Below are 18,467 nucleotides of genomic sequence, written 5' to 3'. Positions count from 1 at the left end.
ATGAATATTACTGCAACAAATTATATTTTATAACCAAAATCTTATGTAAATTGAGCAAAAGACATCGCTGTTGCGGTGGCAACTGCACACAACACACAATCACCCTTTTGCAGATCAGCAGGACTGTAAAGGGCATTAACTACAAAGTGTGTGTATACACTAACTCTGCCTTTAGCATACACATTTATCTGTAAATGCACAACATATATTGCCTCCTTGAAATACACACACAAATAAGGCGTAAATGAACGGGAGCATCATAAAAAACGCTGTGAGGCGGCGCACAGTCCAGCGCATCAATATAACACTGTAAAGAGCAGCACCCTATTTGGAGTCGTGGTCGTCATCGTCACATAAATCACGACACTGAGCATATAGCGGCGCATCAGCACAAGGTTAGACAACGTAATTAACTGTGAGGCGTCCAGAGAGCTGCTGTGTCAAATCGGCACACTCTTGCTACATACACCTTGTATTCAGATACACTTCATCACTCAGGTGATAGCGGGCCAGCAATTAAAAAGTAATGATTCACGTGCAACAAATCTGGAGGACTGTGACTGTATGGTAGCACAGATGCGCCGCCGCACCATTAATGTGAGACGAGATGCGTTTTTCTTTAATTAGAGACAAGCAAAACTGTCCATCACTGACATTGTATTTAAAACTACACAAAATGCAAATTCAGAGTCTGTTCTACCTGTGATACTGCACCTTTATAATATTTGTGAACTGATGGTTTCTCCCTCTGTCTTAATTTTACTATGTGTTTGGGAAATGAAAACTCTGTAAAAGCTGTTTTAAATATTCAGCTTTAATAAATTTTATGATGCAAAAAGGAAAAACAAAGAGGAAAGACAATCAGAACTGGTCACTAGTGTTGTTCTGTTATGTACAATATGATACTGAGACACAAATTATACATCACTGTAACTGGGGATGTACAAGAAGAGTAACTAAATATTAAGTAATGAGTAATGAATGAGTTATTACTAGTGTATGATGCTTCAAAACGAATGAGGAACTGCTAATTGAATGATTTAGTATATAAGATCTCCCTGTCTGTTCTTCAGTAACTAATAACTAATCTCAATACCCAATAACTATCAGGTTGTTCCTGATTTCTTCCTCATTTCTTCCACAGTAATCACACACATTTCAGTGCATCATATTATATATATATTATATATGTTACTGCATAGAGCTTGTTTACACTGCATCCAAGCACGATAAGGAAAAATGCAAGGCGAGACTGTTTAGGATGCTGTTCAACTTTAACATATGTCTATTTGATTGCTTAGCTTGCATGTTTGTCTGCAATTTCAAACAGAATGTTTCCTCTTCCACACTACAAGATAATAGGCAGTGTAAAACTACAGTGGGTAAAACTTGCAACGTCTGAAATCCATTACAGAGCAGAAAAGAGCTGCTAATGTTACCCTGTACTCTAACAGCATTCAACAGCATACTACACGGTGGATGTGCAAGTAGCTTTTTTTTTGTTGTTGCTTGTTTGTGTTTTCAGCATAACCTGTAGCCCCTGATACTAACCTCCCCTAGTTAGTGAATAATGCTACATTTGGCCTTTGGCCTTTGAACCAACATTATGTTTCTCTAGATGGTAAGCTAGTTGGCCAGACTAATGACTGCAGCTCTCATTACAGCGTATAAAGACGCTGTCAAATACTTCTTTTTGTATAACCCCATAAATCGCCCTAGAAATCCCAAGCTTTCCATGCTTGTCGTGCCTTGTTATGATAGTGAAACACTAAGAGGTCAAACACAGTTCACAGGAGGGGTTTAGGAAATAGTCAATTAAACTGCGGCTATGTTTGGTTTAAGAGGAGCAGTTTAAATGGAACACACGTAAATATTCAGCGGGGAGGCTGCTCCATTAAACTCCCCATGAGTCAATCCAGGGACAATCTTTGAATGTCATTTCATCAAAAACAGTATACAGGAGTGGACAAACTCACCTGCATGTAAAGTTTGACCCTTCACCATCAAGGCAGGTGGCCCCATTGAAACACAGCGAGACATTAAACACGTCGTTGTCTTTGCAGACATCTACGTCAATCTCACAAGTTTTCCCTGCGTAACCGTCCTGACAGAAGCATGCGTATTTATCAAGGAGATCCACGCACGATCCTCCGTTCAGACAGGGACCACAGACACAGTCCTGCAAATGAAGAAGACATTTACAGGAATCAGACACAAAACATTGCGGCAGATTTAAACACAAAATGCTCAGTTTTACATGTAAAATGCATAACGTGTGGTTAGAAAACTTTGATTTTGAATCAGTTGTTAGTAGTTTAAAAGCAGATGATCAGATTAGCCGTTCAACAAAGTGCTGGCATAGACCTTGTAAACAACTCAATGTTTTATCTCTGGAGTCCAGCACAAAGCTGTGGTTTAAATCAATTAGGCATTAGACTAAGCAATTTCTTTTAATCAGGCATTTGTACAATGCTTACATGATCCTGGTAGTTCAATTGACTTATCTTGTAGAAAAATCAATAGAGTTAATGATACCAAAGGCCACACAAAGATTACAAAATTCTCCTGACCTTTCTCTCGAACACCCAGTAGGTTTATTAATTAAGCGCAACTCACGTCGATGTTTGTTTCACATCTGCTGCCGCTCCATCCAGATTCGCAAAGACAGGTGTACGAATATATCCCATCGTCACAGCTGAGAAAGCCACAACAGAAGAGGTCAATTAGCTTTCTGTATGAAATGAACTAAAAAGCTTGTATTCAGCCAGGTTTTATGCCGTAGTAAAGTTCATCCAGAACCCTCAGAGGGAAATATGATCTTTTGAATGAATTAATAATTCCCCTTCCGCGAAATTATTAATGACTATAATTTAAACACCACTGAGACAACCTGTAAGTGCATCACATTAGTTCCTTACGTCTGACATATGTCTCCACTCACTGCTCCGGCAAGGAGTGTAATTAAAAATAATTCCATGCCATTGCAGCGCCAATTTGCTGTGTTTCTGTCTTAAATGATGGAGAAAAATCTGTACCTCCCATGAAGACAAGGTGCTGACATGCATTCATCAATGTTGGTCTCACAGTGAAGCCCAGTGAAGCCATCAGGACACAAACAGTGGAATCGATTAGGCGCATCAATACATCTTCCACTATTTTGGCATGGGTTTGAAGCACACTCATCGACGTTAACTTCACACCGTGGCCCTAGGAAATGAAGCACATTTTAGGAAGACATCACATATTTAACAACTTATGAAAAAAGGTCATTTTAGTTCTTCGCTACTCAGAGTGTTAACAGAAATACGCATAAATAAGATATTTAGCTGCGGGGCATTCAGGGAAACGGACAATTGACTTTACATTGGGAAAAGTAGCAGATTTGATTCCTCTGTCAAGTCCGGGGTCAGTTTTATTTTCTAACCTCTTCCAACCTTTGAAACTGAACAACCGCGGGGTTATGCTCTTGTCAAGCAAGTAATGATTATCTGCAAAACTGTATATCCCATTGACTATAGTAACTGCTTTGTCAGCATTATCCATGTTTTCAGTCTAAAGGATGAGTTTCACATCCCGGTGACTTTGCTGCACTAAAGAACATCTCTTCCATTCAAACTCAGATCCTGTTCGTCTTTCATGCTCAAATAAAATGCTAGAAAAACATTTTTCAGAAATGAGGAATGAAAAACCGAATAGACCAAACTAGACAGATATTGTAGCCTGATACCTAAAAAAATTGCAGTTTTTATTCCACATTGATTTTAGCAGCACTTGACAGATACACTAGGATGTCGTGAGTGGCCAATAATCCAATGTCACAAATATCAGTAGCAGCGCATACATTGTCTGATATTAAAATATGAACATTTTCCTTTACAAAACATAATACAGATAAAAGACACTTGGAAAAATGTGAAAATGTTGTCACCACACAGTACGTCCAGGAAAGCAACACTGACTTTGTTTTGTTGTCTGCAGCACATGTAGCAGAGTACGTATCACAGCTGAGCAGATGGTGGTGCAGAGTAAAGCTTTGATTTCATGTTAAGTTGCTCACTAGTTTGTGAAATCCATTGCTTCAAAAGGTAATAAATAATGACACTATCGATTTATCTTATCTACAATATATAAACAATACTAACAAATATATTGATAACAGAATTTCTCACTCTCCAAGATTCCCCAAAAACCCTAAATTGTCAGGGCTCTAGTTAGTAGCTAACCCACACACATGAAAAATTATACAATATCAAAAAAGCCTTCTGAGGTTTGTTTTCTGAGGAGCATTTACAGGTTATTATACGATATTGTGGTTGCCTGCAGGCAGAATTTTCAAACACGTCACATGAAATAACCAAATGACTTCTGATAACTAAGTGTTGTCTGTCAAGAAGTATTGCATCAATGAGGAAAAGTTGGCAAATCAAACAAAGGCGACAGACAAAAGGTAAGCGGGGAGTGTTGTGAAAATGATCACTGGCTGATTACTGTCTCAGGCTGTTTTCAGATTTATGCCAAATCAGCTGAGAAATTTAAGTTACAACGTATAAAATATATTTTAAAAAACCCCATAAAGTACACAGTTTATAGTGTACTATAAAATACTGTATCCAGCAGCAGCAGCAGCAGTGAGCATGTTGTCCAGATAAAGCTGCCTCACCAGCATGACATGTCTTTCTTCTCTCGTCTCTTTAGTCACCTTTGATACGAAGTGATCACACACTGGCAGGGACGGGAAACATGAGTGCTCTGGATTTTTTCCATCAAGTTACCGCTTACAAATTATTGTCTTGATACTGACAAGATGCCTGAATGCTTTTAATGAAAGGGGTTTGCTATGAGACACAGAATTTAAAGTGGATTTAACTTGTGTCCAGTGATTCTTTTCTGCTGCAGAGAAACATACTTTAGTTTCCAGCAGCCAGCTTGTAAAATAGCAGTTGAGGTCAAGCTTAGAGCAAATGCAGTGTTTTTTTTTTACTGAAAGTTTTAATATTTAAAGTTTTAGCCTTGAGTTTTACAAAATATGTGAACTGTGACCAGTTTAATTTACATATGAATAATCTTCCAAGTAGTAATCATGTATATCATGCATTTAAGCTACTTATTCAGCAAAAAATGCCAAAAGTTCACTGGTTCAAGCTTCTTAAATGTAGAACATTAGTACATTTTTCTGTTCTGGGTGAAATAAAACAAGCAATCTAAAGTTATCAAAGTGGGCACATTTTTTCAATCAAAGCTGCAGCCTAAGTCTCGACATAAATTCGTACTAACAACATGGATGGATGGATGGATGGATGGATGGATGGATGGATGGATGGATGGATGGATAAGTCTGCATTGAGTTAAAATGATAATACATGTGTTTTGTGTCCATAATGATGGCATGTGTAGAAGAGCAAAGTTACAGTAAAATGAAGATGGAATTCAAATATTCCTCTTGAAACAAACAAACAAACAAACAAAAAAAAATTTATATAAATACGTATCTTTAAAAGTACTGTTGCTTTATATAATCCAGGGAAAATGTCATCACCAGCTTCCAAAGAGGACTCTAGTGTTTGTCCATTACAAAGCACATCCTGTGAACAAATTGTCCTGTGGGGTCTGCAGGTCTTTTCAAAAAACAAGACATAAAAATAACATGTTGCTCTGAAATGTTTTAATGCAATGTTTCACTCCTGTGAGCACCAGCAACAAAATTCCATTCACCTCTATTATGTTGGGATGGAAGCAGAAATCTTACTGGTGGACAACTCAAAACCTGTGAAAATACAACCACTTGGCTTTAGTGGCTATGTACCCCTAAAGCCAAGTGTGAAAATGTGTTTTTTTGTAATTTGAGTGATGTGGTGCTGCAACAATAGTTGCCCCTGAGAGGGCTCAGTGAAGTGCAGCACTGAACTAATGGAAAAGTGTGTCACATCCTGCAAGCGCTGAACATCCTTACAGCGGCGACTGCATGTCTATAGCAGCTCAATCCTCCACACAAACTGCGCAATCAGACACACTTAAGATAAGTCTGAATATTCACTAAATAAGTCAGCTTTAGTCAGAGTGTTGATAATATTCATTATTTATGCAGACTCCACAAAAATAGAAATGAGATCACAGAAGAAATGAAGGGGAGGAGAGAGTTCACGCTGTGAAGGAAACACCAGATAACACAAACTGTCAAAATGAGTCTCCCTCCTGCCAACAAATCAGAACACAAGTTGGGAAAGCATACTGATGATGTTTATAGTAGTCTAAATTATAGCAGGTACCGTTATAGAGACATCCACACAAGTGACTTCTTTTGCTGAGTAATTAAAATTATACGAACGGGCGGCAGCTTCGTCTACAAAGAAGGATTTTTTTGTGATGTTGTTTTTCACTAAAGCGGTAAAAATATAATTTACTACCACTAAAATCTCTTTGAGACTTCCAGGAACGGAGAGAAGAGAAATGATGACTGACCCACCGTTAATCATTTGGTTAGCTTCTCATCTGCAGGCTCAGACAGATGTAAACAAACAAGGAGCAGGAATTTATTGCCCTCTGTGTTTTATCATGAAAGAGGATGAATAAACCGCCTTTACTGTACACAAAATCTATCATTTTCTCTTGTTACAGAATGCAAAAATGATTCTTTTTATTGTCCCAAAAAGTGATAGTTTGTTTTATTCGCCAGAAAAAAAGAGGTAGACAGGGAAATGTTGTTTATGACTTTAAATGTTTAAGACAATTCTTAAACCAAAAATAATAAAACAAAGTTGAGGTATAAAATTAACTAAAGACAACATTATAATAATAATATTAAAAAGTGTTTTAAAGAAATGAAGCAATGCTAGGAAAACTTTATCCACATGCATTTTAGGAAAATTCTGTCTAGTATTATCCATAAACTAATGCCCACATTAAAGAAGCTGATATACTTTCATCTTTTTATTTATATCCAAAATCATAAATACTTCAGCTTCTCTGCTCAGATTTATACCGACTCTGTAATACATGCTGTGTACAATATTGGAGGATCGAATTTTAAATGAAACATGGTAATACATGTTGCATGATAATGTTGCAGAACGGTCAACAAGAGCCTCAAAAGTGCTGACTCAGACAAACTAACGCTGCTTCACTGAACTCACGGGATTGTTTTTTAAATATCATCCAAGAGGATGAATAAACAGTGCATGAACATAGCTGTAATGACATATCTTCAGCAATTTTAAATACATTCATAAACAGTTTTAATGTTGCCTGTAAGTGATTTTATACATCTGTATGAACAATCACTGCGTTGGTTACATCTGTTAGTGCACACTGTAAACTTGTTATTGGCCAATAAATGTATCTCACTGGAGCTAATCAGGCAACAGAGTTCTATAAAAGAGGCGCATTTATCCCTAATTAACTGCCATTCAAAACATCTAAAACTGAAAAAAAATGAAGCGATGGATGTAAGTATGGATGGATACAGATGCTCATAATGATACTGAAATGAAAGATAGCCACATGATAGTTTACTACACACTGTATTATGATAGTAAACAGATGTAAACAGACACATGTAATATTTTTGTATAGACTAGGGTTGGAGTAGCTCATAATGAATAGCAGCATATTTATATCTTACCATCTATAGCACTATAAAGCATTTATTTTTTTATTTTAGATTCTTTTAAAACTGCTGAAGACATCATTACATATAACATCAAATGTGTCACATTGCATTAACGTTTGTTTACAGCAAATAATGTGTTCTTTGTTTACATAGTGGAAAAAAAAAAGTCAATTTAATTAAACAATGCAAATCGTTGCTTACTTAGCACATTGCCGTGCTCCTTCTGTTTCTTCACATAAGCATAGACAGCCATGTAGCAGCTGTGTCACAGTAGCAAAAACTCGGCTTATAATTGGCTTATAATTGGCACAATTATGAAATCAATGGAAATGTTTGCACAAGCAGCACGTTATTCCATTCATACCAAATGTACACAGCATCCCCGAAGCAACAGATCCCTGCCGGGAGTCGAGATGGAAATAACGACCGCATTTCGTGTAACAAGTTCACCCAGCAAAAGATTGAATTTACTGAAGCCTTCACAGCAAACAACATTGCGAGAGCCAGAACATCATCATCCAACAATGTGCTGACTGGGGAAAGAGCAGCAATGTGCTGATTGCACTGTACTATCACTCAAGGGAACATGCTCACTAATGATGGGTGAAGAAGAGAAAACAGAAGGTGACGAATAGTGTGCTTAAACTGTGATTTATATAAACAAGATTACCCATTAATCATGTCAGTGTAATGACTTCTGACCTCCACAGAGCCCAGCACCTATACACAGTTAAATAATACATTACAGCGATCGCAGAGCCTTTTAAACCAAATGCCCTGAATAATGATCTGACAGCGGAGATGTAGGCAGCCGCTAAAACTGTCTCACTGCGGAAGATGAAGCGCGCTTTGTAGTGTTTATCAATATGACACACAGAGAACAAAATGGCATTATGTTAAAATAAAGCATAATTACATGCAATTAGTTTTGAGCCTTAACGTGAGACTCAAATACCCGCTGGAACGTATTGACACCTGACTAGCTGAGACGTAAGGAAGCCTGCTAATGTTTACCCTCTAAGTGGGTCATACAGACTTTCAGAAAGGTAAAAAAAAAAAAAGACGATAAAAGCTGTCGGAAATGTAAATGAAACAATTTTCTGACTTCTTGCCTCAATTATTTCTCAAAGCTCCAGCATGTTCCATCTAAAAAGGCTTATAACATTTCCAACTGTTTGGAAAATGAGAGAGTAATAGTCTTTAGACAACTCGGCGGCAAAAAATAAAAAAATAAAATTACAGCATGAAGACATGCTGAAAGTATATTAACGAAAAGCAGCAGAAAAGACAGATGCACTGAAGAAAATTCAATACAGGTGGGGATGCAGGTGGGAATAAAGTGTCATTATAGCTTAATCACATCCATGAAAATGAGCAGATATAACAGCAGACTGATTTATTAGCAAGCAGCTTCAACTATTACAGTCCGAATCAATTTTGGCGTTTGAAACACACAAAAAAACACTACTTGAGTCGCCTGATGGCTGAAGAAAATAATATGTTAATACCATCAAGTGACACAGTGAGTTACAGTATCTCAGAGATGGAAGAGATGACACATTATACCATCAAGGCAGAATTACATTTCAATCCATTCCAATCAGGCCTGCAAAAACACTATGTGATGAATGACCCTTAGACGGCAAATTTACTTGTAGGCAAGTAAAGTGTTTTTATTTATTTATTTTTGTGTGTGTGTGTGTATTTTTGTTAAAAAAAAAAAAAAAGTTGCAGTGTTGTTACACATGTTACCAGAGCAAATATTTTGTATGAGTTCTGGTTGGTTTGAGCCAATCCAAACTGTATCCTCTGGCCGCTTGCTCTCTTGGGGAACCCTGTTTCCTCAGATGAGCTTAGAGCAACAGAAAAAGTAATGACTTGTACTATGCTGTGCGTAGGCCTAATAATAAAAGCTGCTTCTGTGGGAATTGGGCCATGCGTGTCAGGTTCTGCTCTCCAGAGTAGCAATACCTCAGAGATTTCCCCCTCTCTCTCAACTGGGGAAGGATAAATTGATGATACAGTGTGGAAGACAAATGAAATTAATCTTCCCAGTACCTGACAGGAATCGGCTTTGGATAGCACACACACACACACACACACGTATAGAGACACACACTTACTCTCGTGCTAAAATAGCTCGATATCCGTCTGGTTGGAAAATAAGACAAATGGATTGAAGTAAAACAACAATAGTGTTGGGAGACTAAAGAGGCTGATGAAATGAAATAAAGGCAACTAACAGACAGCGAGAAGTTTTCATCAGATAGAACAGGTGGCATGAATTTATCTCTTGTTAGCTTTACTGGAAAGCAGACACTGTATCTTGCGGAAGCAGGCGGGCTAATTAAAAGCAGGTATTATGGGGCATTCTTTTTTTTTTTTTTCCTTCACACTAAGCCAGATCTGTGTCAGAGTTACCTCAATAGCGTACAGCCGCAGCAGTCATGATAAGCTTTTTAGACTCTCATATTGATCTTCATGTCACCTAAGGGCAAAAGAACTACCTGAGTATCCAGGGCGACAGACACACTTGAAGCCCCCGGGCGTGTTGATACAGATGCCCTCGTGTAGGCAAGGTGAAACTTCACACTCATTCACATCCAGGTCACACAGCGTTCCAAAATAACCGGGAGGGCAAATGCAGTGGAACCTAAGGAAGATGTGATAACACTTAATCATTAGGAATAAAGTGAAATCCTGTGAAGACCAATGTGTCAGGCAGTAATAGAACATATTTTACGGTTAGCTCTTACAGTAACCTTGAAAGAATTATTTTTTCTTTCTCGGTAAAGACAACGTATTGACTCTTGAAGAAGCAATTAGAAGCATTTTTCCGATGTGTTTTAAACCCACAAAGACAAATTAAGAGTGCGGATTGTTTTTAAAAAATGAGTGGCAGCTCAAGTTTCCGTATGTGTAACTTAATTCCAATTAGGTGTGATGACTTATTACTAAAAGGAAGCGCTCAATCTGCCCAATGATGTGGTTTACTCAATTCAAATCTCTTTTCTGCAGCTGTTGCTGGGTTTAATATCACCTGACCACACGCCTCAGAGGAGATGGTTATCGTGTTTGTGGGGCGATATAATAAGAAAATACGCAATTAGAAAATCTAAACTTCATGTTAATTAGTTAAACATCATTCATCAGTAAATGAGTTATATCGAATTTCTAAAATATGCTAAATTGTAATGATTGTCATTTGAGAAGCGTAGTGCCTAGAATGTACATTTCTACAGGCAGGACTGATATGGTACAATTAACGCTTTCTTTATTGCATTCAAACTCATAGCATCTTATGGGAAAGGATGTGTAAATATAAAGGCAGCAAAGGGCTCCATGAGTACACGGCGGCGTCTGATTCATCACCACAGTGCAGATGGACTTGCCGTGCTTGTTGGGTCAGGGAGATGGAGATAGAGACGTGCGGTGGGCAGCGAGGTTAAAACACACCTGATGTGAACTCCCTGGACTGTGCAATCAGGGGAGTGCTCTGAGCAGGGCCAGGTCACATGGGAGAGAAATCATGACGGGAGACAAACTGGAGACAAACCATTTAGGACTCAAATTGGCCCTGGGACTTCTCTACCCATCTGTCCGACTAAGCCTGGAAGCCCCGGGGCTCCCATTAAGCACAGCAGAGAGAAGCACCAGTGGAGTAAAGCCCAATCTAGATACATGATGTGTTCCTGCTGAATTCGCTCTCTGTCTTTGGAATAGCAGCTTATGTGTGTCAAGGATGAAGACGGGCTTGTTATATAAAGCAGAACACTTTGAAGAGGAACACCACGCGCTCGTGTTTTCACTTTGGAGAACGGTTCTTGCGCGCTCGCCTTTTCAAAGCAAACTCCGAGTCACTAATTCGCGCCGGCCTTGGCTGATTTATTTAAGAAAAATGGTTAATGTGCAAAGTCAAAGCAGAAGGAAAAAAATATATATTCATACTTACTTGTTCACAAGATCTTGACAAATGGCGGCATTGTTGCAGGGGCTAGAGGCACACTCATTGATGTCTTCTTCACAGTGAAGGCCAGAAAATCCCATCTTACAATCACAGCTGGAAAAGTAAAATCATTAATATTGATATGTTGTCTCAGATGGAAAATAGAAGATCTATGCGTTTCCTCTAGGCACACGCAGAGTGACAAAAATCTATATGAATTTACTGATATTAATTACACATCATATTTCGAGCGCACTAAACAGCGAGGCCTGGATTTTGCGTATTTAACTGAACTAAAGCATTTATATGTAACACATGACAAGAGCAATTAAGGTGTTTTTTTTTATTTTTTTATTTGAGACTGGTAATTATTTCAACCTGAAATCTGTTAAATAAATTTGAAGAAAGGGAGCTCAGGACTTTTGCTACCAAAATGACAGCGTAATGGGCTAAAATACACACACAGGAATGATGGTTTCTAATACTCTGGATTTACTAAATCCCTTGGCTAAAAATCCTGACCTTTTCTCGCCTCCTAAGAAATGAAAAGCCGGTTAAGGATAACACTTTTTTTTTTTTTTTTTTTTTACCTGTAACCGTTGACCCGGTCCACACAACCAGCCTGGTTTTGGCACGGGTTTGAACTACACTCATTGGTGTCGATTTCACACAAACTTCCTTCAAATCCTGAAAGATAGATGAGATGGTCATGGATCAGCAAACCTCACTACATCCCGAAAACGTCAGGGCCGATGATAACAAAGGCCCCAGTGAATGCCATTTTAATGGAACTAGTAGCCCCTGTAGCATATCTCATCTTCCAGCTCTCAGCACTCACTGTTTCCCCTTTGAGAGTGTGTAAGTCTAATAATACTTTAGTGCCACAGACAGATTGGTCTGAGGGTTAGTGGTTTGGGGTTTGGGAGGTGTGTGCCTTTGTGCGCGACCGTGCATAAGCGCCTGTGTGTGTGTGTGAGGGAGAAAGCCGGAGTAGGGGGACATCTTGTTAAGTTGGGGTAAGAGGGAGAGGCTAAGCCCAAGAGCTCTTTTGCCCTTGTTCATTAGGGGGTTGAGGGGCAGGATGGCTAAGCAGATCAGCATGGGTGTTTTGTTGTACATCTGAAGGTAGCATGGGAGCCTGGAACGTTCCGCCTGGCGGAGGTGTTCCTCTAGTGCCTGGCCTTGGTCTGGACCTTCAGATGGTTTTCTGCTGAATAAATCAACATTTGCTCCATGTATCAGTGGTGTCATTAAGTAAAACAAATGAATGAATGAAAAAAAATAAAAATAACAAATCATCAATGCACCATTTTTAAGTAGCATATAAATGACATTTAGATGTTAAATCTCAAAAGCAACCAATCTTTAAAATTCAACCATATCTGATCATAAGAGTTCAATTTGAAAACCACAGAGTTCATAGCACTGACACACTTTGAAAACCATTTATCTGAATTCACACCTGATGGTCACTTACACCTCTGCAATCCATTCTAATTCAATACAACAGCAATATTACACATTCTTACTGTTACAAAAGTCCACTATACTTAGCTTTTGGTGACATTTCAGCAAATGAGTAAATTTAACGCTATGTTTATTTTTATATCCATGTTAGCGTTGGTATTGTACTGATCTTAGATACACTCTCACTATCTATAACTTTAATGCTAAAACATATAATCTAATTATCACCTGAATGGTGTCACATAATAAAAAGTGGGTATTAAAGGCATCATAAAAGTAGATGTTCTGGCAGCACAGAAATGGGAAACAGTAAATTTAAAGTTGACCAATTAAAAAACAAAGAAACAAACAAGAACAGCATAAATTAGTAAAGTTCAGACATTAAAATTAAACATATGCCATTCAGATCAATCCAGGACACCAAGGACAAACAAACAATCAAACATTCTGAGAGTCTTTTTGCAATGGCGGCTTCTATGGTATGAGCAATTATACAGATATAACTTCCTGTGCAACTCTGCTGCAAAACTACTTTAAAACTCTTTTTCAGACTTTAAAAGACTACAACTGCGTTGCCCCTGCAGAGCACCATCTGCCAGACGTAATTAAAAGCGATGCAAGCATAAAACAAAGGGTTAATAAAACTATCTTATAATGAGTGTTCTCTTATGCTCTTATTGTTTTCTTGTCTCATTATGTTAGTCCTGCTGCTTCAAGCTAGAGTTACATGGATTTGAACAATAATGGGTTTCAGTTCATGTCAGAAGTGGCTCTTAGATGAGTGAAGTACTAACAAACAGTTTGTTGAAACTTTTTTTTGTTTTGGAATCAAAAATGTAGATTAATATTGTACACGTGAAACCAGGACAAATGCTTAATGAAACAGATTTGCTGTCTGTCTTGAATTCACCGTAGAAGTCTGAGGATCTCTTGTATAGTACGTAGTAACATCAGGAGGTAATGCAATTTATTACTCAGACTTTTGTTGTTGTTTGTTTTGGTGATGCTTTTAAAAATCTACTGTACTCTGAATGACAGATGGCACAGGAATACACTAATGCGGGAGTTGTAAGCTACTTTTGCTGATAATCAGTGTGTTTAAAATAAAATAAAAAAGAAGACATTTCTAATATGAGGAGAGTAATGCTAATGGAAAAAAAAAGAAAGCGACACTGACACCGCTCTGTGCATCTTGGGATGTAAGAATGAGAGGGAGTCCATGAGACCACAGAGAGTACAGAGCATCTGGTGAATTATGGGACAGCACAGGTTTCCCAAGCTGGTCTGTCAGTCAAAGCAATGGTGGAGCACCTTAGGGACTATTTCGAATGTCACTGCAATGTAATGCATCTTCTGCCACTAAGCAGTGACTGGAGGCTTCTCTTTGACAGAGTACACAGAGGGATACCCAAGGCACGTGCTCACGCAGTCATTCCATCATCTGGCGAGAGCTACAGTATGTGATCATGGCTGCTGCCAGTAAATGTCTCAGAGGAGAAGAAATTGCGGGTAATCCCCGGTGGATCGTGAACTAACTTTGATTGACATTTCAATTGAAATATAAGGAATGTCTTCATTTTAAGAGCGTGAGTTCGGTCGGACTGCTACGTTGGCGACTGTTGTCTTCTGTCAGCTGGATGGTTTCTCAGAGGGGGCTCATTTAAAATTATACAACGCCTCTGCAATATAGATTACGATCTTTGTCAGTGGAGTCATCTGCGCACTGTCATACATCAAATGTCAGCGTCTCTGGTGGTTTAATCTGTGAAGGATTTTCTGAAAGTCTGATTTCCGAGCATGAGTTGAAATTTTTACCCTTTATCTACTGTGGCTCCAGTGAACTAATCAGAGTATTGTTTTTTAAGACACAATGCAGAGCACAAATACAGCATCACATCAAGTCTCATCGAAACCGATAGTGGCCCTAAGAAATCAGTTGCGCTATAGCTTGAGAAAACATCAATGTGTCCATACATGTGCAGCATTTACAAAACATGCTGCAAAGTAAGAAAACATAAAGCATAAAATGAGTGAAAAAAAAAAGACATAAAATACTGCCAATTACAGAAATGCTGGAAGGAGCACAGACTACAACTGAACTGTTTCCAGGAGGCACTAAAACACTGATGAACACAGTTGGGACATGCTTGTTGCTGCCACAATGACTCATAGTAGTTACTGAGTTGACTGTCTGGCAACGGTGTTGGAAAACAGCTAAAATCAAGATTTCTTTTGCTTGTTTGTTTAAACAGTCTGATTTTATGATTCAGATATTATTCCAGATGCCTGCTGTTAAGCCAACAGCAATTCAGTACTTGGTTATTTTCTCAACACATGTGCAGCGCGAAGTTGTCGAATTGGTGAAGATGTTTTCTCGGCTTTCTATTTGTGTGGCAAAAAAAAAGCAAAACAAAAGAGAAAGGAGCAAGTGTGGCCATGATGTTCTACCGCGGCACAGAGTCAAATTTAATGGAGCGTTGTTGCACAGCTTGGTTGGGTATTGAACTCCTGTTGCATAATTTACAGGCTGTCTATTAAAAATGCAGCAAAAACGAACACACAAATATAAACACAATCTCAAATTTGTGTGAGAGATTCCACTGCACAAAGACATGATGACTATGCAATACAGGTTTCAGCTCCAAAAAGTTCAGTAAGTCTAAAAGCAGACAGCCATCTGGCACATTAAGACAAATCATCAGTTCTGTGCAACTAAATGTAGTCATTTAGAAACGAGTATAAATAGACAAATACCAAATTAGTCATCATAGTTGAGTTTGTCATAAACAAGGAGGTAAGTGTGCATACTTCACATGCAAAGATCAAAAACTGGGTTACTTGAATAAGTGGGTTAAGAATAGAAATCTCTTTGCATGTAAACACCAGATACTGCGGCCAGCTTACCCCACTGCTACACACCTGGACCACCTCCTCAGCGCCGCTTAATGAAAATGATTAAACACTGAGTTTATTTAAAATGTGTTTACTGTACAGCTGTTACAGACCCAGGTTTATTTTTACACATTATGTACAAATGAAGCCACCAACCTCTTCCTCACAGTGCTTAACCACAGCTACCGTCTGGTTCAAGGTTTACCCTTGAAGTTTTTTTATTTTCTCCAGATTTGGTCAACCTAATCTGTTCTCGCTTTACAAATGGCACACTGGCAACTGTGGTTATTTATAAGCTCGGTAAACAGCTTATTTTAAGGGACGTCCACCTGTTCACAGCTAATATTCTTGTTTTTTTTTAATCCCTTCAAACTTACTAAACATTCCAGGCTACCAGCAGAAAGGCAGTAAAGTTGCAAACTATAACAGATGCATTAATTTTGTGGGAGAGAAATCTCCTCGACTCCAACCGCGCTTATTCCCTGCCGTCTATTTGAAAAAGAGCACACATGCTGTAAAAGCAGAGCTCTGCTAAATGTTGAAAGAGGAAGAGGTGAAAGCGGAGAGCCATGTGGAGCAGCCTGGTCGCAGGTGTCTTGTCTCTGAGGTCTGTGCCAAAGTTAGACTCCTCCATTAAATGACATACAATAATGGAAATACATAAGACGGCTTCAATTGTGCGCCTTTATTATATCATCCACACTTCATAGCCGTGTCACTGTACCTCTTGAACTGCCAACGGTTCTGTCTAGTGAAAGGAAAATCTGACTTTGTTGTGAACTTCAAAGCTCTATGGAGCAATATTGTTTAAAAAAAAAAAAAGAAAAAAAGAAGAATAAACCAAATGACACTCCACAGCATGAACGGGTTTAAGCACTGCAGATCTCGCTAAAAATCAATGCTCTCAACAGTTATCTCTATGCAGCTTCCTGTTTGGGTTTGTTGTTCTGTATGTTTGAGTCTGAAGTTCATCACCTTGTCTTTTATGCGACACAGAAGATCTAAGATAACAGAACGGAGCAGGGCTAAAATGTAAGAAAACAGCAGGCTTGCTTTCAAAAGATATGAGAAAAGTTGTTTTCCTTTAACTGTATATGTAAGAATTGCACTTGTTTGTTAATATTGTTCACTATAAGAGCATAAAATGATTAAACAGAATAGTGGCTGCTGCTGAAAGTCCTACAGCAAACAAAACAAAAATCGTTATGCCCTCACACTGTAACATTTCAGCACAGATGAAGTTGATGTGTCATCGATAAAAAGTAGTAAATACTAACTATGGTTGAGGGCATAGATTCCACCGGGGAATCAGAGAGACAAGCCACTTGTCTGAATACAAGGTTCTTTGCCGTCGGTGTACATTTTGAGTAAATCAGCGCATCTTCTCTCATCTGCGTCCTTTACTGCCCACCTGCCACCATTTAAATGAAAAACACACTCTTACTTGATACAGTACAAATGCAGATGCACTCATCGAGGTCACCTTTAGCTCCAACCTTGCGCTCGCAGCAGCCGAGAGATGTAGAGATGCTTTGGTATGGCGGTGCACCGCTGTCACCGTGAAAAAGATATACATTTCACTCTCAACAAGGAAATGTTCTCGTTTCATAAGGCCCATTTTAACACTATAATATTACATTTTTAACATTTATAGGAGATGTTCTTTTCTCATTATAAATACATTCCACTTCCCCTGTACATTGCAATATCACAAATCCACATCTCTTTCAATTTCTCTCGTTATAACATAATATGTTGGTGTGATACTATAAAGAATATGATGTTAAAGCAAAAAAAAAAAAAAGGTTCATTATTACCTGAAGACACATAACAGCATAGAGCAATCTTTGCAAGTCATGATCACTGATTTGAAACCTAGGCAGTAATTATTCACAGGCATACAGACAAGAAGAAAATAAAAAAAGCAACTCATAGACATTGTACATAATAAACAAGCTGCCACATGTCTAGATCATTGTATTATATGTTTATCAATTACGTTAGGCCTGCTGCACATCTGCTGGTATATACTGTAAATGTGCCCTTTGTATAAGATCATCTGGCTCCTTTTGCATGTCCGCATATGCATTCCCACCAAATATATATTTATATATACATAGATGTGCATCCAGTTTCCATGAGCCTCCATCCATCCTGAACCATCACATAATATGATGGCTATATAACCCCCCCTCCCCCAAACACCTGAAACTAAACCTACGCTCCTGGGAACGCCGCGCGTATAAGTATATTCTGTCGGCACTGCAACCAGCCCCATCTGATTTACATAGAGAGCATTTGGGTATTTTTACCTGCTGTGAAGCATTCAGGGGTTAAACACCAATATGGTGGATTCTATTAATGACTGAGAATTTTTATGAGGGGAGCTCCTCTGATACCTCCATGTGATCATTGATGCTTTTTCATGCAGCTGTTGTTCGGGGCTGGAAACAGAGGTCTCAAAGCTGAAATTGAGGGAAAAGAACCACCTTTTGCCCTCAGCAATAGAATATCACTAGCATGCTGCGACCTTTGCCTACTGAAAGGGCACACTCC

The 18,467-nt window shown here is 38.6% G+C and overlaps 1 protein-coding gene across 1 annotated transcript in view; it reads right to left on the bottom strand.

Annotated features, from left to right (window-relative positions):
• Positions 1–18,467, bottom strand: part of eys (eyes shut homolog) — a 154,135-nt gene that overhangs the window by 73,189 nt on the left and 62,479 nt on the right. Inside the window, exons 24-29 of the mRNA XM_008278748.1 lie at positions 12,143–12,239; positions 11,559–11,666; positions 10,114–10,259; positions 3,036–3,207; positions 2,617–2,695; positions 1,977–2,179 (exon numbers count right to left, since the gene is read on the bottom strand). Coding sequence (XP_008276970.1) covers positions 1,977–2,179; positions 2,617–2,695; positions 3,036–3,207; positions 10,114–10,259; positions 11,559–11,666; positions 12,143–12,239 — 805 coding nt within the window. The remainder of the gene's footprint in view (positions 1–1,976; positions 2,180–2,616; positions 2,696–3,035; positions 3,208–10,113; positions 10,260–11,558; positions 11,667–12,142; positions 12,240–18,467) is intronic.

This window comes from Stegastes partitus, unplaced genomic scaffold (genome assembly GCF_000690725.1).
Source record: "Stegastes partitus isolate 25-593 unplaced genomic scaffold, Stegastes_partitus-1.0.2 Scaffold131, whole genome shotgun sequence".
Lineage (NCBI taxonomy): Eukaryota > Metazoa > Chordata > Actinopteri > Pomacentridae > Stegastes > Stegastes partitus.
Note: the sequence above shows the minus strand (reverse complement) of the source record. Positions and strands in the feature narration are given on the sequence as shown.